The sequence below is a fragment of the Stomoxys calcitrans genome, chromosome 5 (assembly GCF_963082655.1).
Source record: "Stomoxys calcitrans chromosome 5, idStoCalc2.1, whole genome shotgun sequence".
NCBI classification, from domain to species: Eukaryota; Metazoa; Arthropoda; class Insecta; order Diptera; family Muscidae; genus Stomoxys; species Stomoxys calcitrans.
The window spans coordinates 40,094,918-40,121,177 of NC_081556.1; the positions used below are offsets into that span (position 1 = coordinate 40,094,918).

Genomic DNA, 26,260 nt, shown 5'->3' on the forward strand with positions numbered 1-26,260 from the left:
ATAGTTTTTGAATTGAATACGTCTACGCCTTTGTCAGCAGAAAAATCATATGCCATAAAATGTTTAACAAACAGCAAATAACAAAACAGATAGTTTTTTTTCAGAGAAAGAAGGAGAGAATGAAAGAAAACAAAAATCTACTGACATTTGATGACATTTCCAATCGGCACATTTGACATCCTCAATGATGTTATGGGGCCAATTCACTTTATGTTTTCGAATGTGACCTAACCTTCTATTGGTGAATCCTGAGAGTGTACGAGAAAACAAAATTTGTTAGCAGGAGGTTTATCAACACTATAAATTAATGTTCCGGTTAGCTAACACGAACTTTATTTTTTTACGAATAAACCCGCCCTAAATTTTGTAAAAATACATCTATCCCCTAAAAATGGCAAACGTTTCTTCCACTGATTTCTGTTTGCTTCCCACTGTGAGAAGGTAGACATAAAAATCTGTTTAGATAGCCTGGTCGATAACAACAACAAACTGCTTTAATAACAACACAATCCCTTGGCAGCCGGTTGTACGTAGCGGGTTGATTTGATAGAGTCCTTCATCGGTCATCCTACATGCTACAATAACAATAATCGAACATTTCAAAATACACCTGTTAAATAGATACACGTCTACAGAGGTATTCCAGAAAATTGTAGCACCACCCTACACTATCGATGAAAATTGGGATTCTTTGAAATTATTTCGCACAGCCTAAACTTGAAAATAAAACAAATTTAATAAAAATTTAACAATTGCTCCTTAAAATATTGATTTATTAAAACATAATTTATTACACGCGTAAGTTATTTAATATATGCTCAACAATGGTATCCACCTCGGCCATAGCACCATTGCCGGTATCACCACACATTAGAGTTTTAGCTATTGTTGGAACCTCAAGGTAGCCCCAAGACTTTAACTTGGCAATGTGCTCTGCAGTCACTGGGTGATCATACATGCGAGTATTCATGGCAGGGCAGAAAAGTAATTTTTTGTCAAAATCCCAGGCTCGCACGACGCACATTAAAAGATTATCACACAGCCCCTGTTATATAAAGTAGAGGTATGTTATAACAAAATATCTCCTGCTTGGGTACCTATTGAGATAACGATGATGATGGATTACTTACAACTGCCATTTTAGCCAAAGAATTGGCACTAAGTGGTGCTATTACCATTAAATCGGCCCATTTTCCCAAGTCAATATGTACAACAGGATCACCTCTCCTATTCCAAGCTTCCCACTCGCTAGTATCGTCCAACATTTCTACATTTTGGGGCAACAATGAGGTATCAACAAAATGTTTGGCATGTTTTGTAACTACTACTTTAATCTGGATGAAAAAGAAAGCATGGTATAATTTATTGTCATTATATTTGCACTACAACTGACATTAAAATTAAATTCCGAATCAAGTGTTTGCAGTTTTTCAATTAGTACAGGTAATTTTATTGTGGCTACACTTCCAGTGCAAGCCAGAATCAGATTTTTGTCCTTCTTAATGTCGTTATTTTCCTGGCGATTCATTTTGCTTCTGTTTTGTTGTATCTTCAAATCCAAGTTTTGACCATTCAACCTCTTCCATAAGCTGATTTTTCATGCGGCATCCAAGATAATCTTGAGCTTCTTTGCGGCACTCTGAACTTTGATCGTCACTACGCCGTAGGCATCGCATGTACAATAAATAATACTTCTTGCACAGGCTTTCGTGATCCAACGGAAAACTGCCTTTTTCGGGAGGAGTCGGAATGAATTTTGATTGATTAAAAGTATTTGAAGTCATTTAATGTCAACGTTAAGCAAAGCAAGAGGTGTTATGAAGTCGAGGAGTCTTTTCATGGCTCTCTGAAAACATTGTTCTATTGTGATTAGCTAACTAGTATTGTGAATAACCAACAAGTGTTGCTTGTATTGTGACAATTTAGATGAAGCGACAATATTAACATACGACACGCGACTTAAGCTGAGTATTCTGTTCAGCTTTTTAAGCGGAATGCTGTCAAACTCCATATGAAAAAAAAAAACGTTGCCTAAAAGTAGGCGGAAAATTAGTACTCTGCTTATAGAGAGAAAAATGGCAAAAAACTATTATAGTGCCAACACTTGAAACTATTGCTGGCATCATTTTTGTTTGTTTTATTAGTTTCAACGGTTCGTTTTTCTTTATTTATTTGAAAAAAAAAAATATATATATATATTAGAGAAAACAACAAGTGCAGATAAAGAAACGAGTTTTGGTATGGAAGCAAAAACAATTGATTGCTGTCAAATTCCGGAACAATTAAAAATTCCGCGACTATTCCGAAAGCAGAATAAAATACCAACCCTTAAACAACTACATTTGTGAGATCTTCAACCATGTGAAGCTCTCTTAAATTGGTGACGAAGATAATGCGAATAGATTCCGTACAAGTGGTACATAGTTCTATGAGCAAGATGTCGCTGCATCAGGAAAAATTTCGCTCAATTTTAATTGCAAATGTAATTAAACGCTCACGAAATGGACAGAAATAACTCTGTTTCAATACTGTTGTCTTTGTTGAGTGTTGTTGTTTGGCTTTTGCGAAGACAAAACTACATGCTGTCTAAGTAATACCTTTTGGGCTGTTATCGAAGAGACAATCCAAATCATCATCTTGTGGATAGATATCCACCACCCAGAAGCCATAAGGTAGATCTACATGATATAGAGCGTGAGGTTCAGCGCTACAAGTGAGAACATCTAGATTAAGCGGCATATCAAGCAGGTCTAGACAACATTCATGCAGACACGGTAGCAGATGCGGTAAATAGCTACCGGGTGAATGTAGTCCTTGGAGAACGCCTCCCGTTGCACCTGAAGAAATTGACCTCCCCGGCAACCCAGAGTAGTTCTGGCCCAATTACGTTCCGGCAGATTCAGCCGCCTCAACTACTACAGAGCTAGGATTGATGCCGACGCACGATACATGTCACCTGTTTAACTATCCATTCGACTCAGACCCTGATCCCTGTGGACGCACCCCATCTTAGTCGCAGAGTTCCCTTGTCTTGACACTTAACAGAATCAAGCAGACGAAAGATAGAACACAATAAACTGCTACAACAGCTACAACAAAGACAAACGCTGTGAAAAAAATTGCACATACATATGCAATTAATATAAGCGATAATATAGACCAACGTAGGGACATGTCTCTTGTATTTTGCTCTTAGAACTCGGTACCTTTTCTACGGAATGTGTTCGTATTTTCTTTGTCACCATTTTTTGTAATGTGTTTTGACAGTTGTTTGAGCGAAAAGTCAAACTCAGTACTATTAGACAAACTTATTATTGAGCCATGCTATTTTCAAAATGTTGAAGTTTTATTGCATTCACAACATAATATATATTCACAATAAAACGAGAAAGTCGCACACACGCAAACATTTCACCTATGGGAACCCGAACACATTATGTGGGAAAATGGAAGTGTGGGTGTAGGTTGCGGGGGATATATTTTTCTTCTTCTTTCTTTAAAGCACAACTGCTTTGCCAGTGTTCACTAAAGATTGTATATATAATAATCTATAATTGCACAATGTGCTTTGCATGCCATAATTTTTTGGGGCTTCTTGTCGCATTTGATAAGGCGGTGCTTGCCCTCCGATCACTTTTGCAACCCTTTGACACACACCGGCTTTTCCCTTCTCATAATGTAGAGGTGCATAGGTTCAAAACGTCAAGAAAGTGAAAGTGTTTTGATCACCACTACCGAGCAGGGCCATTCTCGTTTTAAAACGGATCCGCTTTTAGCCGATTCGACGAAAAAATAGGAAGTTGCTTTAGACCATTAACATCCTTCTACAGTATGTATTGTTGGTATGATGCCCATGATAGACAAGGTCAAAAGTCAATGTAATCATACTTTCCAGAATGGCAGTTTGTTCAGTGTTGGCTTGTGAATCATGCCTGCAATCGCTGTTGATAGTTGTTAGTCAACATTCGACTTCGAGGGCCAATTATTATGCCTAGGTCGTCACGAGGTTATGCTTTCTCTGGTCCAGGATAATTTTATTTAATTTTTACCAACTTTTTATTTTTTTTTAATTGCCAACCTGTTTCACGAAACCCTCTGCCTCGTAGTAACTCTGCATAACTCCACAGTATCAGTTCTTGTTTTCTTTGTGTGGTAGTTGTAAACAGCGTCTATCCTACCAATTAGCTCGCACAGGGGTTAGGGGAATTACTAATTCAGGGGATTGATCAGCATTCATCAACTATCCGTTTCTGGTAAGCTAGTCTCTAGCCTTTTTCCCCTGCCATCCCTTTTTGGCACGGGACCCAACAAAGCCTTGCCAAGCTGTTTCAGTTCCTTTTTTTTCTTTGTGTGGTGGTTGTAAAGAGCGTCTATCCTACCAAGTAACTCACACAGGGGTTGCGGGAATTACTAATTCAGGTGCTTGATCAGCATTCATGCCTTTTTACTTGCCATCCCTTTTTGGCACGGAACCCAACAATGCCTGCAGGCTATTCTCACTGTACTAAGATACTCTTGGCATCTACCAACTAAGATACTCTTGGCATCTACTCCTCATATAGCCGACGCCAGAGCTTTCAGTGCAGATTTTTCGCCTTCGACAACCGGAATATAGGCAATCAGATTCTCTGAAATATTTAGTCCATTGAGGAACTATTGTACAAGAGCAAACACGAAATAATCAACCAATTTACAATGTTTTCATTCGCTAATTCATACAAGTCTTAAAAGACATACAACCATTAGTCTATTAACATGTTTTCCATGGCAGACGGTTGTACGTACCGGATCGACCCGATGGAGTTCTCCATCGGTAAGGGCTGCCGCCTCAGTGTACAACACACTGCTACAACAACAACAACAGCGGACTCGCTGAGTAGATACTTTTTTGCTCGCCAATGGCAGCAAAGTTATCTTTTTGGCAGCTCCTTTCCACATTCCATACAATCTGCTTTCAGGTCGCTAGGTGTATAACTACAGATCCAGTTCTTCCGAATGTGTCAGATGATTCTTTGTCTTGCAAGCTCATTTGCTCAATAATTCTCTGAGAACTTGTGGTTGTGGTAGCAAGAATAGACAAATTCTTAACTGTGCAGTCATTTCATTGACAAATCTGCAACATTTTCGGGCGGTTTTGAAAGAAATGAGAAATACGTTCTCCAGAGATCATCCAGTTTGGACCATGCCATAGAAGTATTAGTAGCTTACGTTACCAACGGTTGAAAGGCTAACCTTTGTTGTTATAACGGGAATTGAATGTCGTGTGTAGACCGTAATTCTAACCTCCCCCCCCCAAACAAATTAAAACCCGTACAATTGAAATCAGTTTTAATATATTTAATTTTTTATTGTTTGCATTATGTTCGAAAATCAAAACTACACATTAAAAAATAATGAAAGGACTTAATTTGTAAATAATCATTTTTATTTATTTGAATATTTGTGTTTTTTTTTTTATTTTTTAATATTTTCATCAGCATTTTGGTTGCAATATTAAATGTTGGTTTTTGCATATATAAATATGAAATGATGTATCATGTATTTTGAGTAGTGTTCCAAATGGCCAACGTTTGAACAAATCTTAAAATGATTTCCTCTTCTCTCGATATCAGGTTGCGATCATTCGAGAACACAGGTCAAAGGGGAAAATGTTAATGCTGTAGTACAGTGTTTTAATGGCTAAATGATGAATGACTAAAAGTCAGTGTATAAATAAAAAAAAAGAAACTAAACTAGAATTTTCCATAAGTAACCAATGAAGAGACGTTTACCTAAATCTCTAACCCTTGCAAATTCAATAAATTTAGGTATTCTCAAAAATATAGGACACACTAAATACTAATCAACGAATAGATAAAACTATAATGTGTAGGTGAAGTTTTTAACCAGTTCAACCACACACATAAATATATAGTATATACAATTGGAATTGGATCAATAGACAGTTGCCAGAGGAGACGGGCGACAGACTGAAAACATTGGCCCGAGTATTTCGGACAGTATCCAAAGGGGGACCAAATGTTGTAGTAGCACAGTTTTTCCGTTTCCTACATAATAGAACAAAGTCCGGAAGTTTCATTGCCGCATATCACCTTCTCCTTTTTCTTGAGCGTGGCTTTCTGCAGCTCCGGCTTTAGTTCGTACGTAATGGTCTCCTCGACAGGCGGCGGTGGTGGTGTGGCAGGTTTTGCTGGAGCTTTGGCAACGTTTGCTGCTGGCGGTATGGGTCGGATTACTGTCGCAGGACCATTGCTGCCATAAATACTGCCAATTACTGATATGCTACTTACACTACTATCGCAAATGCTGCCCGAGCTTATGGTTTGAATATTCGATGGCTCATCATACAAAGCACCACCCATGGAGGATGATTGGGTACTGCTGATAGTAGTTCCACCACCGCATAAGACCGGTATAGTGGATATAGTTGGTATGTGATTGAATGTAGTCCCACCTGATGTGCTACCTAGGCTACCTTTTGATTGCTCAGTCAAACTACTACTATTGCTGTTGGCTGAGGAGTTACTTTTACAAGTGTTTGTAGTCGTTCCTGTTGAGCTATTACTACAACTAGCAGTGCTATTTGTGGTTACAGAGTTCTTGGTAATATTTATTTTGATCTTATTAACTAAACTAGCCAAGGGCATGGTGGGCACAAGGCCGGCTGCGGACAAGTTGTGTTCGTCCCCAGTCTCCATATTACCATCCATGGAATTATTTAAATCGGCAACTGAAGGCTCCGCGTTCGTTTCATTTTCATCATTGATGACGGATGGCGTTGTTGAGGCAGGACGTTCCAGAATAGGAGACATGGCAGACGTGGAAGACTCTATCAATTGGGTTTGAGTCTCTTCTGTGAAATGAATGCAAAAAAAAAAATTGACCAAATACTACTACTACTTGAAGTACCACCCACTTACCACTGCTATGAATTGATATTTCATCTGGCGCAATTAAAACTGTACCCACGTCTTCAAAACCATCATCTTCGTCTTCGTCAGCATTCGGCTCCAGTTTGATTTTCACATTCATGAAGGAGGTTCTAGATAATTCATCGCCCTCTGGTAACTCCTTCTCAACATAGGTGTCCAAATCGGTAAAAGGTATGTGTGGTTCCTGAATCTCCACATCCGATTCGTTTGTTTCGTTGAGATCCCCTGCTTCGTCTTCCTCATGAACATTGCCCATATGTTCGCGGGTTACATTGGCAGGTACATATTCGTCATCATCATCATCGTAGATTTCTGTTACCGAGGGCTCTTCGTTGGGCAAAACGATTACATCATCATCGTCCTCATCCAGTTTAGCGCCACCGTCATTTTCTGAATTTTTATATTTGAAAATGTATTTCCCTATTGACAAATGAAGCCCCATACAGCATACTTACTATCATCTTTGCTATCCTCCTCAACTTTTATGACAATATCAACAGCATTGTCATCGTCGATTTGTATAAGTGAAGGTTCATCTTCTGTTGTGTCGGCTAGCTCTTCTTCTGCTGGTTTGGCGGGTGGTGGATTAAGTGAGGCCTTGAAAAAAATTAATCAAATAATAATAAAAATGGCCGGGTTCTAAACCTCCTAATACCGTACCTTATAATCCTCGTAACACAGGGGGTGATAGATTTTATCCTCAACACGAATTGCACACCTCAAATGCCATTCCTCGAGCTCTTCATTGTAGAACTGTTCAAACTTTTCTTGGCACATATCACAAGCTCGATCAACATCATCCGGACCTGCTGGGCAACTTTGAATAGGCGAGTGGGTGGATCGCTGGTTTGAGGTTTCATCAATGACTTCCAAGTCATTTTGCGGCGTTTCAAAGAAGTTTTTCTCACGTTCATCCACATCTTCTATCTCCTCGTATTGAATCCAATCATTCAGGTCATAGTACCACTTGCGGGAGTGGGCCTTGCGCGAAGAGTCACGCTCACGCCGGTTCTGTCGGAAGTGCCAATCTAAATGTTGGCTATATTTTATGGTCTGCTCTGGGGGGAAACGTACACCGCAACTGCTGCATTGCATTCCGGAAAATAGGGTGGCAACAATACCTGCTTGACGAGATTTTATCGATTCTGGTTTGGAAAGATCAATGGGCTTTATAGATTCTGCAACATTAAGAGGCGGAGGAGCCGGCACTTCTTCGGTCGATTCATCTTCAGAGGGTTTCGCCGCCGTTGTTCCAGCTTGATCTGCTGGCCCCGTTGTCTGAGCATTGCTACTATTAATGGCGGGCAGTATTCCACTGGCGCCACCCAATATTCCCGTGGACACCAGTTTCTGGAATAATTCATCGATATTGATGCTGCTTAATGCGGCAGCTGGCAATATGGGTACTGAAGTCTCTGCAGGTTTTTGTAGATCAGCTTGACTGAGTTCAGATTCAGTTGCAGCTAACATGGGGCCAGCAGCAGGAGGAATATTGAGTGCAGTTTCTACATTTATTGCTGAGGGCTTTGTTTCCACATAAATCATGTCCTTGATTTGCACCTTACCGGCAACAACGCCCTGGGGTAGAGCACCAAAACGGACAAAATATTTATTTGCCCCTAGGTACAGACTTTTGGGCAAACCTCCATATTCAACACGCGTGGGAGTGCCATCGAGAAGTACAGTCAACAGATTATCAGCAAATTGCACTGTGTGCTCCATGTCAGCCAATTTAAAAGTTTGTACGCGAGCATCCAAGAACAGGGGAATAACATTGTGGGCATCAACGATCATGTTGATTTTGCCCACCACTAAATCACGTCGCAAATTTCCTATGTTAACTTGAGGCGGGGGACCTTCGGCTTTCAGCATGTGCATTTTATTTCGAATAGGAACACTTATGGCAGGACCACCAAAGTAGATTTCATACCAGTTCTCGTCAATGAATAATTCGCGAGATGGGAATCCAAAACGTAAATTAAAGGTCTCACCATCAATGGTCACAGGCTTGTAGTCATGGTTGAATTGCAACGTTATGGGTTCATGGCTATCAATGTATATGGTACGTTGACCATTTTGAAAGCCAATTTCCCGTGGCTGATCAACTTCCATAAAGACTATGGCCACTTGATCATAGAAACGAATTTCCTTGGCAAGGCCATCTATGGTTATGGTACGCACAATATCTTCCTGGGGATTGTCGATGGAGTTGCATGCTCTGGGCATAATGGGAGGAGGCGGAATCGGTGATTGTGGACCCATGGAAGGCATGGCATTGTTATTGCCTCTCATGTGGGGTGCCATCATGGGCGGTCCTCCTTTGGGGAAATGTTGGGGTCCATTATTACTACTCGACCAGGGTGGACGCACATTTGGTGGCATATTCGGCCGGAAGGGCATGCCTAAATTGCCGCGTTTATTTTGTGCCATCAATGTATTCCAAGGGCGCTGTTGCTGTTGTTGTTGTTGCAACAAACCTGCTGGCATCATGGGTGGGTCAGGCACTCTATCGCCCCACTTTGAGGGTTTGTAGCCACCGCGCTTGTCACGTCTACTATTTCTCAGGGGTGGTTCATCGTTCGAATCATGCTTGTCATCCACCAAACGCATAGGCTGCTCATCCATGTTGCCACCACCACTGCCGGCACTACCCTCGTTCGAGGAGTCAATATTTATAACATCGCCGGCAGGACCACCGCTGCCACCTTTGTTTATACGGGGTATACGTTTCTTAAGTATGGCTTCTCTGGCTGCATTGCGTTCAGAAGAGTCATTGCTGCCATCATCATTATTGTGACTTTTCTCTTTGAAAGCATTGAGTGACTCACGACGCTTGGCTTCTTTCAGTTTGTAGTCCTCATTGATGGACATAACATTACGCACAAGCTTTTTATATTGTTCTTGGTTGATGGCTTTCGATTCCAATAACTCTTGAGCTTGAGCAATCATTGTGCGGATTTTTTCATCATTTGCCTCCTGCGTGTCCTCGTTCATCTGCAGTTCGGCCAATTTATTGCGGTGATCTATGTCTTTGTTAGGTTTCTCTGTAAAGAAAAACAAGTTGCATCAATGCAGACAGACAAAACTTGTAAAGAATCTTAGGATACATACCACCAAGCTTTAGCAATTTGTTTAGTTTTGCTGTTTTCGCCAATTTAGCACGAACATCCTCAAGACTAGACTTCTTAGGGGGGGCAGCTTTTGCAACTTCAGTCTAAATTAACAGATGTTAGGCAAGAACTAGCCACAATAATTTTTCAATACCTACCTTAAGATTATCCCAATTTTCATTCGACTCAGCGGCTACATTAAGGGGGGGCGGCGGAGGTGCAGTCTCTTCTTGGGCACTCACCGCAATGGGTGGCATCAATTGACGCAGATCTACATCCTCAGATCCAAACAAACTGTTTTTTTTACATATAAAATGAAATTTGGGGAAAAAAAAATACAATAAATGGAATGTCAGTCAGCTTGAGAGACTAATAGCGCGCATTTTCCCAGCTACTCACTTGTCAATTTTGGCGGATTTGCTTTTCTTGGCCAGTGGTTCTTCATCCTTGTGGGGTGCTAAGGGCCTCTTCTTGATATCCTCATCATGATCTTTACTTACTTCATGGGGGGAGGTGTCAGCTCCAGCTTTACTTCCGCCATCAGCATCACGTTTGCCAGTGTCCTTTGTGTCGGATTCAGCAGCCTTGACCCTCTGATCATGGCCCATCACAGCCGAGCTCAACGTAGAAGAGGTTGCAATTTTGTTGCTTCCAGCCAAAGAATAGGAGGAGGGGGCTGATAGTAAATTTTCTGTAGATTTTTCTAATTTATTAAAACTTTTTTGAATTTTGAACGAAACTTTGGGTGATGATATCGCTACGTTTCTTCTAGCATTTGTCGAGCATGAAGATGAAGAAAAATCTTCAATATTCCTAACGAAGCTGGTCAGGGTATTTGCCACAGAAAGGGTGGTAGGAGTGGTAGTAGTAGTAGTAGTACAGTTTGAATCTAAAGAGGAAGCACGCAGCTGACTTTTATCTGGCACCAGCAGATGTGGCCTCAAATCTATATCCATCGAACCTGTTGTGGCAGCAGATTCTGTTGGCGGTGGCAACGCTAATAAGGAATTTGCGAAATTTTACAACATTATGATTGGATAGAATATAAAAGTCAAAGGAACAAAATCATCATCATCATCAACAACGATGTCAAAATGAAAAGCGACCAACTTATGAAAGAAATCTCAAGAAATGAACTCAACTCAAAACAATTTAAAAAATAAAGACAAAAAAAAAGGAAGAGGCGACATCATCACCATAAACTTACAAAATAATAAAATATGTTTAAGACAAAGTATAGAGCTAAGAAAACGTTGTTTTTCTTTCTTAAAAAAAAAAAATATATTAAAATGATACACACACACATTATATAGAGTCAATATTCACTCATGATTGGTACAAAGTTCTAGTTTTTAAAGGTGTTTTTTGTTGTTTTTATTTTCTTTTCGTTTTCATTTAAAATTAAAAAGAAAGAAAACATTTTTCATACATAGTTAGTTTTCAATCATCTTCGTTTTCTTTTGTTATACAGTCATTGTGTGTCTCTACTTCTGGTTGACTTAATTTACGAGTTTAACTCATTCGTTATAAACAAAACCCCAAAGAGTTGAAATACAAAACAAAAACTTAATTCGGTGGCTATTACAACAACGATAACAACAAGAGAGAATGCATAATTTCAGAAGCAGGAATTAAAACAACGAAGGACAATTTTTAAAAATGTTTATTTTAGTGTATTAAAACAATTTAATACTAGACATATAAATGTTTGGTTCTTTTGTTACTTAAGCATAATTTTTGATATTGGCCAGCCGACCAGTAGATAGGAAAAAAAAAAACATGGACTAGTTATCTTTGGTATACCTATTACAGCAATTCATAAATACATGGGAGGATAGAGTTTACACGCTGTCTCCTATCACAGATTTGGTACATAACCAACAACTTCTAAACAATCAAGCAAACCCCCCAATTGAGATGAGAAGAAATTGGCCCCTCTAGAGGTTTAGTTAGGCAAACGCTGCTGCTGCTGCTAATATACCACCTACTAGTTAGAGATCTTATGAAACTCTTTGGGGTTAGAAACAACGATTCGATTTGACAAATAATTAAATTTAATGCAAGAGTATTGTAGTGAAGGAGGAGACATGTCTTACTTTTGTCTGTATTATTATTCGCAGACGTAGTGTCTACAATTGAGGATTTCGCCATATCCTCTGCAGCTTTGACTTCTTGCTTCTGCTCCTTGTCATCCGGCAGTTTAGTCATCTTCTTCTCGGGTGAGGCCATCATAGATGATGAGGACGATGTGGTAGACATTCGTCGTGTATTGATATTTTTATACACCCCCAACGAAGATTCAGGAGATGGACTGCGTGAACTAGTTTTGCTGCGCGCCGAACGAGATTTATTGGAACGTTTGGATTCTCTTGATTTACTGGGCGAGGAACTTGGTGAGGTGGATTTCCGTTTGAATGCACTCGAAAGGGGAGCTATTTCAAATGCATCTTTGTCACATTTAGCTGAGTTGGACGAGGTCGACGTCGAAGATGACGATGAAGCCGCCAGCCTGTCAACTTTGCTGCCATATGATGAAGACCCACCATATGACGATGATGATAATTTCTTACTACGTTCAGTGTTAGCAGCACTCTTTGCTGACAATGAATCGGAGCGTTTACTGCGATCTCTGTCCTTTTCACGACTGGAACTTTTGCCCGAACGACTCGATGATGCACGGCTGCTGCTGCTGTTGCTAGTAGAAGTAGATCTTGTAGGCGATTTTCGGCTGCGTTCACTGCTTTTGTGACTACGTTCATTTCTAGGGTTTTTAGAAATATCTGCTGTTTGCAATTGACTAGAAGAAGTTGCAGCATTTTGCTGATGATTGGATTGCTGCAATTGTTGTTGTTGTTGTTGCTGTTGTTGCTGCTGCTGCTGTTGTAGTTGTTGACGGGCCAGCCTGGGATCACGTTGCCGCACCGAACTGATCAATGCTGAGTTTACCGGATGCACTCTAGGCTTATTGACAGTTGCCCCCATATTCCCTGCTGGAGGAATAGTGGCCTAAAAAAAAAGAAATGAATTTGATACTTTTACAATAGATTATACAAAAAAATGATATGATCAGATTCAATTATATCTCTCATATGATATAATTGGATCAAATTATATCTAATATTAGATACAATTAGTTAAAATTTTTACCGAATCTTTAACTTTTTTACTAGGGTCATTGAAAACATTTGTGTAGGGGGTTTAAAAAAGAGATTCCTTTTTGATAAATGCGCAAAACCTTATATCGAGACATCGGTCTATATGGCAGATCTATCCAAATCTGGACCGATCTGGTCCAAATTGAAGAAAGATCTCGAAAGGCATAACAAAACTCACTGTTATGCCTTTCGAGATCAGAAAAATCTGATGATAAATGTGGCTTTTATGAGCTTAGGTTAGGTTAGGTTGAAAAGAGGGTGCAGATATTAATCCGCCCAATGTCACCAAGGACATACACCTAAGCCAATAAGCGGCTTATTGTGCGCTCTAAAAACTATAATGTAACCACTAAAAAGAAAATTTTAAGTTAGGAATTCTGTGCTGCTTACAATATCCCTAAGTTGGTTCATGTCTGATACCCAAATACCCCCACCTAAGTGGGGGTATTTGTTGGACGCGAAAGTCGGGCAATGACGTCTCATCAGCTTTCCCGCATGCACTACACATGCTATCACTTGCCGCACCGATTTTACATAAGTGAGCTCGTAGTCCTATGTGTCCCGTTATGATACCAATAGATATACTGACCTCCTTCTTGCTTCCTTTCAGTAATAGCCTCGTCTTCTTACGATCTTGATCCTCACATAGGATTTTCGCCGTCATACGGATCGTTTCGCTGTTCCACAATGTTGCATGCGCTTTCGTCGCCCACTGCCTTAAATCGGACTGCGTCGACCCGAAAGGCTTAACCGCGTTTATTGACGACAGTCTTCTGGCCTTCACCGACACATATCGTCTGCCCTTTCATTTCCCCTTACTCCATTATGGCCCGGCACCCAAACGATGCAGATTTTTCTATCCTCAGAGAAGGCGTTAATCTCCTTCCTACACTGCAAGACTGTTCGTGATCTTATTACCGTTCTGGTTGCTATTACCCTTATAGCAATTTTACTGTGGGTAACGATGTTCACACTGGACGTCCTCGCGTTAGCACCACACCACTTCACGTATTTCGTCAACGCCCGGATCTCCGCCTGCAGGACCGTATTATGGTCAGGCAGTCTAAAACAGATCTCAGTCCCTGGGTTCTCAATGTAGACCCCCAGGCCCACTCTGTCCTCTAGCTTTGATGCATCCGTGTAACATGACCTTCCAAATGGCAATACTAGGGTTCCGTTAATCCAAGACTGTGTTGATGGCAGCAGTGCCTCGCACTCGACTTGAAGGTTCATCTCTGGTATCTGATCGGAAACCTCTTCCCTTCCTTCCAAGTTTCCTATCGTCGCCTCGATTATACCGCGATGGTATGAGCTGCCCCCATCCTCAATCCATTCTCCCATCGCCTTAAGTCTCATAGCCGCAGTGGCTGCCTCACACTTAATCTGTATGTCAATGGGTCGGATATCTAGGATAGTATCCATTGCCCTAGAGGGCGTGGTCCTCATCGGTCCGCCTATGCCAAGACAACATGTTCTCTGAATCTGTTGTATGGTCCTTATGTTGCACTTTTTCTCCATAGCAGTCCACCAAACTACTGAGGCGTATGTAAGTAGTGGTCTAGTCGAGCTCCTGTAGAGCCAGGGCCCGTCTACATAGTGCTGAATATGACACTTCCTGAATGTGACACTTCCAAATCAGTTTCCTGTCCAAGAGGTCACCTAACTATTTGACCTTGTCAGATATCGAAATCGTCTTATTGAGGGAACGTGGTGCGTTAAATTGGCCCAACTACGTCTTCCACGTGAACAGGCATATTTCAGTCTTCTCTGGGTTAAAATTGATAATTCTTGGTCTAGCCCAGTCATATGCCATATGCAAGACCCCTTCGGCCCATCTGCGTAGCTCGTTCGTATTCTTACCCCATAGAAGTATTATAACATCGTCTGCGTAGCAGACGGCATCAAATCTCTCCTCAGTCAACATCCCTAATAGGTCATTTATGGTGGTCACCTATAGGAGTTGCGATGAAATGCCTCCCTGTGGCGTGCCTTGTGCCACTTTCTCCCATTTATTTAAGTCATGGGACACGCATTTTATCCACCTGTTCCTTAGCACCTTAACATATGGTTTATCCAGTCTCTAAGTATCCGGTCCACCCGGTACTGGTCTAGGGATTGGATCAGTGTGTCGGTCCGCGCATTGTTAAAAGCCCTCTGGATGTCAATGCATACCACCAGGGTGTACGTTTTGGCATCGAAGGATTCTTCTATTTTATGCACAACCTCGTGCCGGGCAGTCTCCACCGACCTTCTCTGGACATAGGCATGCTGTTTGTATTTCAGCATGCCTATGTCAATGGAAGGCGACATTTGCGAGGATGGCACCTCACACATTCCAACTCAAATATGCATATGAAATTCGAGCTGCACTTCCAAATCACTTTAATTCGAGCCACTTATTGCCATGGCCGGTAAATATGAACCGTTTGGTTTGTGTTTTGGGGCTGGGTCGGCCACCGGTACTTTGAATTGAAAATAGATATCAAATTCGCTCTTTATTCCCAACGGAAATTAAGTTCAGTTTAGGAGGTGGTTTAGGGCGTACCCCAAAATACTTGGCTCCAAAATTGAATATCAAATTCGTTTTTTACTCTCAAATAACTTTTATTTGAGTCCCATATTGTCATAATGGGTCAAATAACCCATTTTACGTATCTTTAGGAGGAATAGCGCCACCTAGAAATGAACGCAAATTTTAATGTCATATTGGTAATCTACTCCCTACTACCTTTCATTTGAGTCCCATATAGCCATGGTCGGCTAATATGCCCATTTGGGGGTATTTGGGGGCGGGCGACCTCCCAATACCGTAGTCGTTTTCTGGTCTGCAATACCTTTCATTTGATACCCTTATTGTGCCCATCGAACCACTTTCGGATATGGGTAACCTTTTTTGGAGTAAGGGGGAGGGTCTGCCTCTAAAAATTATATAGCCCATGTTTCCTTCCAGACAAACCTGGAACTTCGATCTGATATTGTACGCTAGATTCGAAATCTACTCCCGAATACTTTTCATTTGAGACCCATATTGAAATGAACGTCCACTATGTCTGTTTGGGGAAGTTTTAGGATTGGGGCGGCCCGATGGTTACTTAGACTCAAATTTTAACACCATATTCGTATTCTACTCTCCAATACCTTTCATTGTATTCTACTCTCCAATACCTTTCATATTGTCCCGATCGGCCCACTTTTGATTTTGGGCTGTGTTTTTGGCATAAGGGGGAGTGTCCGTCCCCCTTCCGTTATCAATAAATTATATAGCCTATGTTTCCTTCCAGACCAACTTACACAATATCCGGAAATGTCGAGAAAATCTGTTCTGGGGGTTATTCAGTCTATACGAAACAAAAAAACCGAGTCCCATATATCCGTGATTGGCTAATTTGCCCATTTTTAGCGTTTTTGTGGGGGTGGGGTGACCCCCTATACTTCGACTTGAATTTGTATACCAGATTCGTTATCTACTCCTGCATACTTTTCATTTGATACCTACATTGTCCTTATGGGTCAACTTTTGATTTTGGGTTGTTGTTGTAGCAGTGTATTGTACACCGAGGCGGCAGCCCTTACCGATGAAGAATTCCATCGGGTCAATCCGGTACGTACAACCCTTCCGCCCCGCCCCCTTCCGTTATCAATAAATTATAAAGCCTATTCCTATTTCCTGATCATATTCGTAATCTACTCCAGAATACATTTCATTTTAGTCCCATATTGTCTTGATTGTCAAATAAATCTATTTTAAGGGGTTTTGGGGCTTGGGCGGCCTCCCAGGTACTTGGATCCAATTTTTTTTTTATGAAATTCGTACTCTGTTCTTGAATACCTTTCATTTGAATCTCATATTGTCCCAATCGGTCCACTTTCATTTTTGGGTAGTACTTTTGCGGTAAGGGGGAGGGTCCGCCCATCTTCCGTTATCAAAAAATTATATAGCCTATGTTTCCTTTCAGACCAACCTACACAATCTGTGAAGATTTCAATGCAATCGGTTCAGGCGTTTTTGAGTCTATACGGAACAAACAAACAAACCGACAAACATGCAAACAAACACTAATTGAATTTTATTGGGTTGCCCAAAAAGTAATTGCGGATTTTTAAAAAGAAAGTAAATGCATTTTTAATAAAACTTAGAATGAACTTTAATCAAATATACTTTTTTTATACTTTTTTTCTAAAGCAAGCTAAAAGTAACAGCTGATAACTGACAGAAGAAAGAATGCAATTACAGAGTCACAAGCTGTGAAAAAATTTGTCAACGCCGACTATATGAAAAATCCGCAATTACTTTTTGGGCTACCCAATATATACAAGATATTACTATTAATTACCTGTGTTTGATCGCCCATTATGCCTGGATGCAAATTTGGCCTGAACCCTCGAATGTTGTGATGATATACAGATGGTCTGATGGGATTTAGGGCCATAGCTTGGGGCCCCATATAACCGGGTGCCATTACGGCTGGCATAACTTGGCCACCCATGGGCGTAGGTCGAATACCAACGGTTTGTAAGGCGTTGGCAACTACGAAGGCATCAACTGGTGGCAAAACGCCTTCAGCAGTTTTGGAAAATTGTTTTTCTTGTTCCTCCAAATGCTTTTTGGTAGCCTCCAGCTCTAATTCAAGTTTACGTTTCTTCAATTCCAAAAGTTCACGAGTCTTGTCCTGTAAAATCATCTCCATTTCTGTAGGAATGGCTTGATTTGCCTAAAACATAAAAAGAAAAACACAAAATACGTTCAGAAAAATAGACTCACAACAAAAAGAAAGGGGTTCTAATGTACTCACAGTTTTTAAGAAGTTGGGATTAACATGGATTGATGGTTGTTTGGCGGTGATGGGCCAATTGTTATCCAAACGTTTTATTTTCACATCTAGAGCATACAGTTTTTGGGCTGAGAATACTTCATTCCATGTTTGTCGTAGAGCATACATTCGTTCTCGAATTTTTTCGTTGACCTTGTGTTTGACGACAATTACCAAAGGGAAGGGAAGGGAAATATTATTTTATTTCGAATAGTGTTGATGATTGATCTCACCTTCTCAAAGACTCCACAAAATAAACTGACAATACATTGGCTGAAGAGTTGCACATATGTGCTTTTGACATTTTTTACAATTGAATCGATTAAATACAATATGGGCAATTTAATCTCTGGAGGAACCTGTTGTAAGCAAAATTCATATAAGTTTGTTGTCGAGGGCTGGGAACATTGCTTAAGGTATTTATCCCGTCTTATAGCTAACATTATAATCTACATATTCACAAAATGTATGATGGACTGACTGACTGTAATTTTGTTCAATGGGGAAATAAAACAATTAACTATAATTGTTTAAGAGATTTGTTTATTTGGTTACAATTGTTGTTATATCTAAAAAAAACTGAGGTATGATGTTTGTAATCATTGGATTTTTTTTGTTTTAATATAAGTTGGTAAAGTTCCGTAGTGATATTTTCAGAGCTTTTCGCTGACCATTTACATTTCTCCATGTCAAAAAATATTTACCTCTACATACCACGCTTCCTATTTGTCGTTGTCCTTTTTCTACGCAGTGGAAGGCAAAACAAACGCAACTGCCCTAAACTCCAAACAAAATTTAGAAAAATAACATTGTTTAAGTTTTCAATACTTTTTATTGTTGTAATGTAAATTTTTTTTATATTTATTTAATATTGTGGGTTAATGGGAGGTAGAAGTTAAAAAAATAGTTCCATTAGCACAAAAAAATAAAAATTGTGTTTAATATTTTTTAATGCAGAGGATATCGGATCAGAAAAGTTGTCAAAAGAAACCTCACGCACAAGGGTGAACTACTCTGTGCAGTAAATGCGTTGCCTCTTCGGCGACATCACTGCTAACACTACCAGGAATAGTTCTGGGAATCATTTAACCTCTTAAAAGAAGAAAAGGAACTGGAAAAAACTCCTTCACAATGTCGAAAGACTGTACGAAAATGTTCACCATAGAATTTTATTCTTACTAGCCAACCCAAGCTCGCTCCGCTGTATAACAGTTTGGTGTAACGCCAGAAAGTCAGCTAGAAATGGGATAGCAGTAATTTTTTGCAAAAAGGCTAAGAATTTTCTGCAGTTTTTAGATGGTAAAAAGTTGACTAAAGCCTAAAAATGTCAAAAATGCTTTAAAAAGTTGTATATTTCTTCCTATTTTCATACCCACCACCACAGGATGGGGGTATACTAATTTCGCCATTCTGTTTGTAACACCTCGAAATATACGTCTAAAACCCTATAAAGTATATATATTCTTGATCGTCATGACATTTTAAGTCGATCTAGCCATGTCCGACCGTCTGTCCGTCTGTCTGTCGAAAGCACGCTAACTTTCGAAGTAGTAAAACTAGCCGCTTGACATTTGGCACAAATACTTCTTATTAGTGTAGGTCGGTTGGGATTGTAAATGGGCTATATCGGTCCACCTTTGATATAGCTGCCATATAAACCGATCTGGGGTCTTGATTCAATTCTCGCCCGATTTGACTGAAATTTTGCACGTAGTGTTTTGGTGTCACTTCCAACCATTGTGCTAAGTACGGTTAAAATCTGTTAATAACCTGCTATAACTGTCATATAAACCTATCTTGGGTCTTGAGGGCGCAATTCCTTACCGATTTGGCTGAAATTTTGCACATCGTGTTTCGATTTCCAACAACTGTGCTAAGTATGCTTTAAATCGGTCCATAACCTGATATAGCTGTCATATAAACCAATCTTGAATCTTGACTTCTTGAGGCACTAGAGGGCGCAATTCCTATCCGATTTGGCTGAAATTTTGCACATCGTGTTTCGATGTGATTACCAACAACTGTGCTAAATATGCTTTAAATCGGACCATAACCTGATATAGCTGCTATATTAACCGATCTTGAATCTTGACTTCTTGAGGCACTATAGGGCGCAATTCCTAACCGATTTGGCTGAAATTTTGCACATGGTATTTTGATGTGATTTGCAACAACTGCGATTTAAATTGGTCCTTAACCTGATATAGCTGCTATATAAACCGATCTTGATTCTTGACTTCTTGAGGTGCTAAAGGGCGCATTTCTTATCCGATTTGGCTGAAGTTTTGCATGAGGTGTTATTAAATCGGTCCATAACCTGATATAGCTGGCATATAAACCGATCTGGGATCTTGACTTCTTAAGCCTCCAGACGGCGTAATTATTATCCGATTTGGCTGAAATTTTGTACAACAGCATCTCCCATGACTTTCAACATACTTGTCAAATATAGTCCGAATCTGTATATAGCCTGATACAGCTCTCATATAAACCGATCTCTATATTTTACTTCTTGAGACCCTAAAGAGCGTAATTCTTAATCGAATTGGCTGAAATTTTACACAATGACTTCTACTATGGTCTCCAACATTCAATTCAATTATGGTCTATATGGACTATAGCTCCAATATAAAATCAATTATTTTCTTTTATCCTTTTTTTGCCTAAAAGGAGATATCGGGAAAAGAACTCGACAAATGCGATCTATGGTGGAGGGTACATATGATTCGGCCTGGCCGAACTTATCACGCTTTTACTTGTTATTACTAGCCAACTTAAGCACGATCCACTGTATAACAGTTTAGTGGAACAACAAAAAATTAGCTGGAAATGGAACAGCAGTAACTTTTTGCAAAAAAGAAAACATTTCTGCAATTTTTAGATACTAAAAAGTTGGCTTAAGCCTAAAAATGTCAAAAATATTTTAAAAAGTTGTATATTGCATTTTTTATTTTTATTTATTTTTCCTATTTTTAATTTTATTTATTTATTTTTCCTATTTTTTAATTTTATTTATTTATTTTTCCTATTTTTTAATTTTATTTTTTTTTTTTTGAGTTTCAGAACTCAATTTTATTATTTTTAGTGATTTATTTATTTTATTTTATTTTATTTTTTAATTATTTATTATATAACAGAAGCCAAAATACATATAAATTTAGTAAGTTAATATTCATGCTCTTAAACAAAAAAAATCATCTCTAAAATATCTTGAAGGCCCTCTGAAACATGAATGTCATGATCGAACCTTTCGTAACATTGCCTCTAACAACCATATGCTCTTTTGGGTAGTTAGAGACTAGGCAACCTCTCACACAACCCGTTTTTATATCCACCACCGAAAGATGGGGGTATATTCATTTTGTCCTTCCGTTTGTAACACATCGAAATATCCATTTCCGACCTTATAAAGTATATATATTCTTGATCAGCGTAAAAATCTAAGACGATCTAGCCATGTCCGTCCGTCTGTCTGTTGAAATCACGATACAGTCTTTTAAAATAGAGATATTGAGCTGAAACTTTGCACAGATTCTCTTTTTGTCAATAAGCAGGTTAGGTTCGAATATGGGAATCGGACTACATCTTGATATAGCCCTCCTATATAGACCGATTCGCCGATTTAGGGTTTTGGCCCATAAAAGGCACATTTATTATCCGATTTCACTGAATTTTGGGACAGTGAGTTGCGCAAAGCCTTTCGAGATCCTTCTTCAATTTGGCACAGATTGGTCCAGATTTAGATATAGCTGCCACATAGTTTTATAGTGAGTTTTCGACATCTTTCTTCAATTTGGACCTGATCGATTCAAATTTGGATATAGCTGTCATATGGACGAATCCGCCGATTTAGGGTTTAAGGCCCATAAAAGCCATATTTTTTATCCGAAATTTGGAACAGTGAGTTGCGTTAGGCCACTTGACATCTTTCTGCAATTTGGCGCAGATCGATTCAGATTTGAATATAGCTGCCATATAGACCGTTCGCTCGATTCAAGGTTTTGGGTCCGTAAAAGGAGCATTTATTGTCCCATGTCGTTGAAACTTGGGACAGTGAGTTGTGTTAGTCTCTTCGACATTTCTCTTCAATTTGGCCCAGATCGGTCCAGATTTGAATATAGCTGCCATATAGACCGTTCGCTATATTTAAGGTTTTGGGCCCATAAAAGGCGCATTTAATGTCCGATGTCGCCGAAATTTGGGACAGTGAGTTAAGTTAAGCCCCTCGACATACATGACATTATGATATTCAACAAAATTGCTAAGTATGGTCCGAATCGGTCCAAAACCTGATATATGTAGCTCTCATATAAACCGCCTCTAGAGGCACGGCACGGGATAGCTGTAAGCACCACACAGGCTGGAACATTGAGATCCGATCTGTGTGGTGTTCATTGCTGTCACGAGAAGCTTAACTTCGAGTTACTGGAAGCGTCAACAGGTTGTGGATAGTGAAATGCTCTATAAGGAGTAGTTGCAACTACAGTCGCGGATAATCAGCGGTATCGAGCGGAAAGTCTCACTGAGAGGCCGGGCGGCACCGGCTCTTGCACAAATACTGAGTTCCTATGATACTCGATATGACAAGATGGGTTATTGGCGCCTTTAAATAAATAATGATCAACTTGTTACAGCGGCGATCGGCCCTTTGGTCTAACACCCCATAAAGTATATATATTCTTGATCGCCCTGTCTGTCTGTGGAAAGCACACAACTTTCGAAGGAGTAAAGCTAGGCGCTTAAAGTTTTGCACAAAATCTTCCTATCAGTGTAGATCGGTTGAGATTTTAAATGAAAACCTAGTATATGTAGCTCTCATATAAACCATTTTATAGGTCCGGCACGGGATGTCTGCAAACACCACACAGGCTGGAGCATTGAGGTCCGATCTGTGTGGTGTTCATTGCTGTCACGAGAAGCTTAACTTCGAGTTACCGGAAGCGTCCGCAGGAAATGCTCCATACGGAGTAGCTGCAACGGTAATCGCGGATAATCAGCGGTATCGAGCGTAAAGTCTCAGTGAGAGGTCGGGCGGCACAGGCTCTTGCACAAATACTGAGTGCCTACGAAGCTCGATATGACAAGGAGAGTTATTGGCGCCTTTAAATAACCAATGGCCACTTTGTTCCAGCGACGGTCAGTTCTTTGGACTGTAACGTCCAATATTGGATATTGGAACGAGCTTGCTCCCCTACGAGAGCTTGACGAGGATCGCCACCTCCACATGAAAATATGGCTATGACATATAACAGCTGTGTCAAGCATGGTTCGATTCGAAATTTTCAATTAATTTTTTAATTAATCCAATTAAAAATGATTAGAATTTTCGAAATATCCAATTGAATTTTAAATAGGATCAATTAAAGATATACAATAATTGAAAATATCGAAAATATATAAATGTCATATTAAATTTTTTGAGAAAAGCGCACTGTATTTTGCGCGTCCTCGATTTCGATGCAACGTGATTCATATATGTAAACCTCCTGGAATATGAATTTGAGATTTATGTTGGGTAAACCCCGTTTACACTGCTCATTAAATCCGGATTTAAGGATCTCGGCAGCTAATTTTATAAAGGGAAAATAGATGAACAAGCCATTTAAATCGGATTTAAAGAGCAGTGTAAACGGGGTTTAACCCGATTCGTCACTGTGTCCAATTTTCCTTACGCAATGAAGGGGAAAAACCTTATTTTTTGCATGCATGCAAAAACAAATTCGAATGATCAATCACTAATCCGCCCAGAAAAATCACTTTATTCGTGTTTTAGACTTCAAACAGTGAAAGTCAGTAAAAGGTAAATAAGTGTAAGCGAAGTTTATGGGATTTTAATGAAACCCGAACGAGAAAGTTTTTAAACCTATTTTAGACTACTACACCTTTTTGTTATGCAATCGCTTTAAAATTTTATATATAAGTAGCTTAGGGTTTCCAGATAACCAAAAACTAAACTAAGTGCTTTTAATGTTTTTTTTATGTTGTATAGGTTAGTTTTGGTTTTCGAGAAATCGAGGTTAAAAAAAAGATAAAGTAAACACTATAAATAAACAAAAATAAAGTTAAAATGTAATATTATTTTATCTTTTCCTATCTTCTACTGGCCATTGGTATGCACTTAAATAGTTATTTTGGCATATTTCTCCATTTTTCATCAAAATAAAAGTTTTAAAAAAAAGTGAAATTTTTTACACTTTTCCGAAATGATTTTTACGAAAAATTATAATAAAAAACACTTGTTTTTTCACTCAGTTTTTGAATAGGTTATTATTGCAATTTTATTCTGAAGAGTCAAAGTAATTCGCAAAAATTAAAAGAATTCAATAAAATTGGACACCAAATTAAGAGTGAAGAAGTGATACTACCAATAAATCAGCTTGGTAGTACTAGCACCACCGCCCGTCCTTTGATGACACGAATAAATGTAAAACCGGGTGGCTAACACGAGTAAAGGAATCAGGGGTCAATAACCGCCTTCGTAGTACAAGCTCATGTTAGTTTCTACACTTAAATGCATGGGTAGTGGATTATATTATGGGACTAGCAGGTGTGTATTAGAAGTTTGCGAAAATACACGCTTTTCGTTAGTCCCTCGCACGATATAGAATTACATTTACACATATAATGGATGATTGTTTAAAAAACTACAATTTCTGCTTCTTCTCGCCTTTATAGGACCCTCGGGCGTTTAAAAGTGTGATTTCCCGTTGTCGAAGGCGAAAATCGACAGCAGTCGTAGTCAAATTTCACATTGGTGGTATTCTTATTCTCCTTCGACAGTTTGATATTAGAAAAATATTGTGGTAATTAAAAAGAATAATGGAAAGTAGGTTCCATACACTTTCGGCAAGCAGGGGAGATGTAGTTTAGAATGCTATTAACTTATATATCGATCGTCTTCGTCTTTGAATTTGACAGTCGAATTCGACTTATGTGATGCCAAAAATGTATACGAATTTTGGTCCCTGACAACCATAATACCGTTTTGCAAAAATTTCGACATTCGACTTCGCCATCGCCAAGCGAAATAAGGGGGAATATATGTATTTTGCCACTTATTCGTTCGCCCATCTCTTCGATTATCGCCGATGTTGTAATGGAAACCTTACTAGACGCTTCAAATGAGAAAATTACAACAAAACCATGATTTCTAACCAAATACGTGGACGATATATTTTGTGTATTGGAAAGAACGCAAGTGGAAAATACTACAAAATACTTCCACCCACAAGTCCAGTTCACAATGGAATGTGATTCAAACAACAAATTGCCATATCTTGACACCGTCGTCCACCGACATCAAAATATGTCAAAATTAAATTGGTATCAAAAAGATACAGCATCTGGGAGACTCATAAATTATTATTCAAATCATCTGAGAAGAATAAAAATTAATACGGCCACTAATTTCATCGACAGAATACTAAAAATCAGTGACAAAATATATCATCAAGAAAAACGAAAGGAAAATCGATTAACAGCCCAATTCTGAAAACTCCCAGGGAGTTAATTTCTGCCTCGAATAAAATCCTCCTATTCTGATTTAATGGGGAGAGGAAATTTTTGGGAGAGGGAATTTCGAATTTTCGAAAACAGCTGTTTTGGCTAAATATTTCACTATTATTTTTTGGAAAAAGAACATAAAATGGAAAAATAAGCAAAAAGAAGTTATAAAGGTTGCCAAAAAGGGTTTACAAACATGTTTACTGTTGTTTTTGTAATGTTTGTTTTAATTTTTCCATTTTAATAGAGCACAATTATGGCCTACAGCTTGTCACCACATTTCTGTGTTTTGATAACAACTTTCCGTCTTTATCCTACAATCGTTGGCTAAATTAAATGCTTCCAGAGTGGTCTGGTAGACAGATTAATCGTGTCGTGTTGTCCCTGGTTGCATGCATGTTGGTGTTTTCCCTTGCCAAAAAGAGTTAAGGTGGCTGAATCGTAATATAGAGGTTTGCTTCTCCTTCGTCGTCATAAATGCTGTGGTGGTCTGATACCCCGTTTTATCTAACGGCCTACTTTTATGGAACTATTTAGAACTTAAAGATTTAATCGACATTTTCGGGCGGCGGCCTTATGGTTTTATTCTTACACCTGTGAAGTAAATGCTGCCGAATGTGGCGCCAAGTATCTTTGAATAATTGCCCACGAACATTCCATTAAGGAACAGGCAGAAGACTTCTTGCACATCATTGAGTGCCGCTCAATTCTACTTTAAGCTCAATGATAAGGGACATCCTTTAAGTATC

The 26,260-nt window shown here is 39.3% G+C and overlaps 3 protein-coding genes across 3 annotated transcripts in view; all 3 read right to left on the reverse strand.

Moving 5' to 3' along the window:
* Nucleotides 1-752: 752 nt before the first annotated feature.
* On the reverse strand, nucleotides 753-1,528 carry LOC106080917 (phosphopantothenoylcysteine decarboxylase). The gene is made up of 3 exons (XM_013242523.2): nucleotides 1,394-1,528; nucleotides 1,131-1,334; nucleotides 753-1,045 (listed from the first exon to the last, which is right to left on the reverse strand). Exons 1-3 carry the CDS (start codon nucleotides 1,526-1,528, stop codon nucleotides 791-793), a joined length of 594 nt encoding a protein of 197 aa, XP_013097977.2. The 3' UTR covers nucleotides 753-790.
* LOC106080918 (cytochrome c oxidase assembly protein COX19) lies at nucleotides 1,359-1,870 on the reverse strand. The gene has a single exon (XM_013242524.2). It carries the CDS (start codon nucleotides 1,782-1,784, stop codon nucleotides 1,509-1,511), a length of 276 nt encoding a protein of 91 aa, XP_013097978.2. The 5' UTR covers nucleotides 1,785-1,870; the 3' UTR covers nucleotides 1,359-1,508.
* Nucleotides 1,871-5,403: 3,533 nt separating this feature from the next.
* The window catches only part of LOC106080922 (uncharacterized), a 29,457-nt gene continuing 8,600 nt past the window's right edge, over nucleotides 5,404-26,260 (reverse strand). The window contains exons 3-13 of the mRNA XM_059368437.1: nucleotides 18,242-18,367; nucleotides 17,991-18,161; nucleotides 17,532-17,909; nucleotides 12,139-13,048; nucleotides 10,442-10,733; nucleotides 10,201-10,336; nucleotides 10,044-10,146; nucleotides 7,593-9,976; nucleotides 7,388-7,529; nucleotides 6,921-7,322; nucleotides 5,404-6,853 (exon numbers count right to left, since the gene is read on the reverse strand). Coding sequence (XP_059224420.1) covers nucleotides 6,048-6,853; nucleotides 6,921-7,322; nucleotides 7,388-7,529; nucleotides 7,593-9,976; nucleotides 10,044-10,146; nucleotides 10,201-10,336; nucleotides 10,442-10,733; nucleotides 12,139-13,048; nucleotides 17,532-17,909; nucleotides 17,991-18,161; nucleotides 18,242-18,367 — 5,850 coding nt within the window. The 3' untranslated portion in view covers nucleotides 5,404-6,047. The remainder of the gene's footprint in view (nucleotides 6,854-6,920; nucleotides 7,323-7,387; nucleotides 7,530-7,592; nucleotides 9,977-10,043; nucleotides 10,147-10,200; nucleotides 10,337-10,441; nucleotides 10,734-12,138; nucleotides 13,049-17,531; nucleotides 17,910-17,990; nucleotides 18,162-18,241; nucleotides 18,368-26,260) is intronic.

What these genes read in the sequence shown, in the direction of transcription:
- LOC106080917 (XM_013242523.2), bottom strand. Translation starts at nt 1,528, where the DNA reads ATGAATCGCCAGGAAAATAACGACATTAAGAAGGACAAAAATCTGATT. An exon ending in ATTCGGAATTTAATTTTAAT is followed by an intron (nt 1,335 to 1,393) that starts GTCAGTTGTAGT and finishes TTTTTCATCCAG; the next exon opens with ATTAAAGTAGTAGTTACAAA. An exon ending in CTTTGGCTAAAATGGCAGTT is followed by an intron (nt 1,046 to 1,130) that starts GTAAGTAATCCA and finishes TTTATATAACAG; the next exon opens with GGGCTGTGTGATAATCTTTT.
- LOC106080918 (XM_013242524.2), bottom strand. Translation starts at nt 1,784, where the DNA reads ATGACTTCAAATACTTTTAATCAATCAAAATTCATTCCGACTCCTCCC.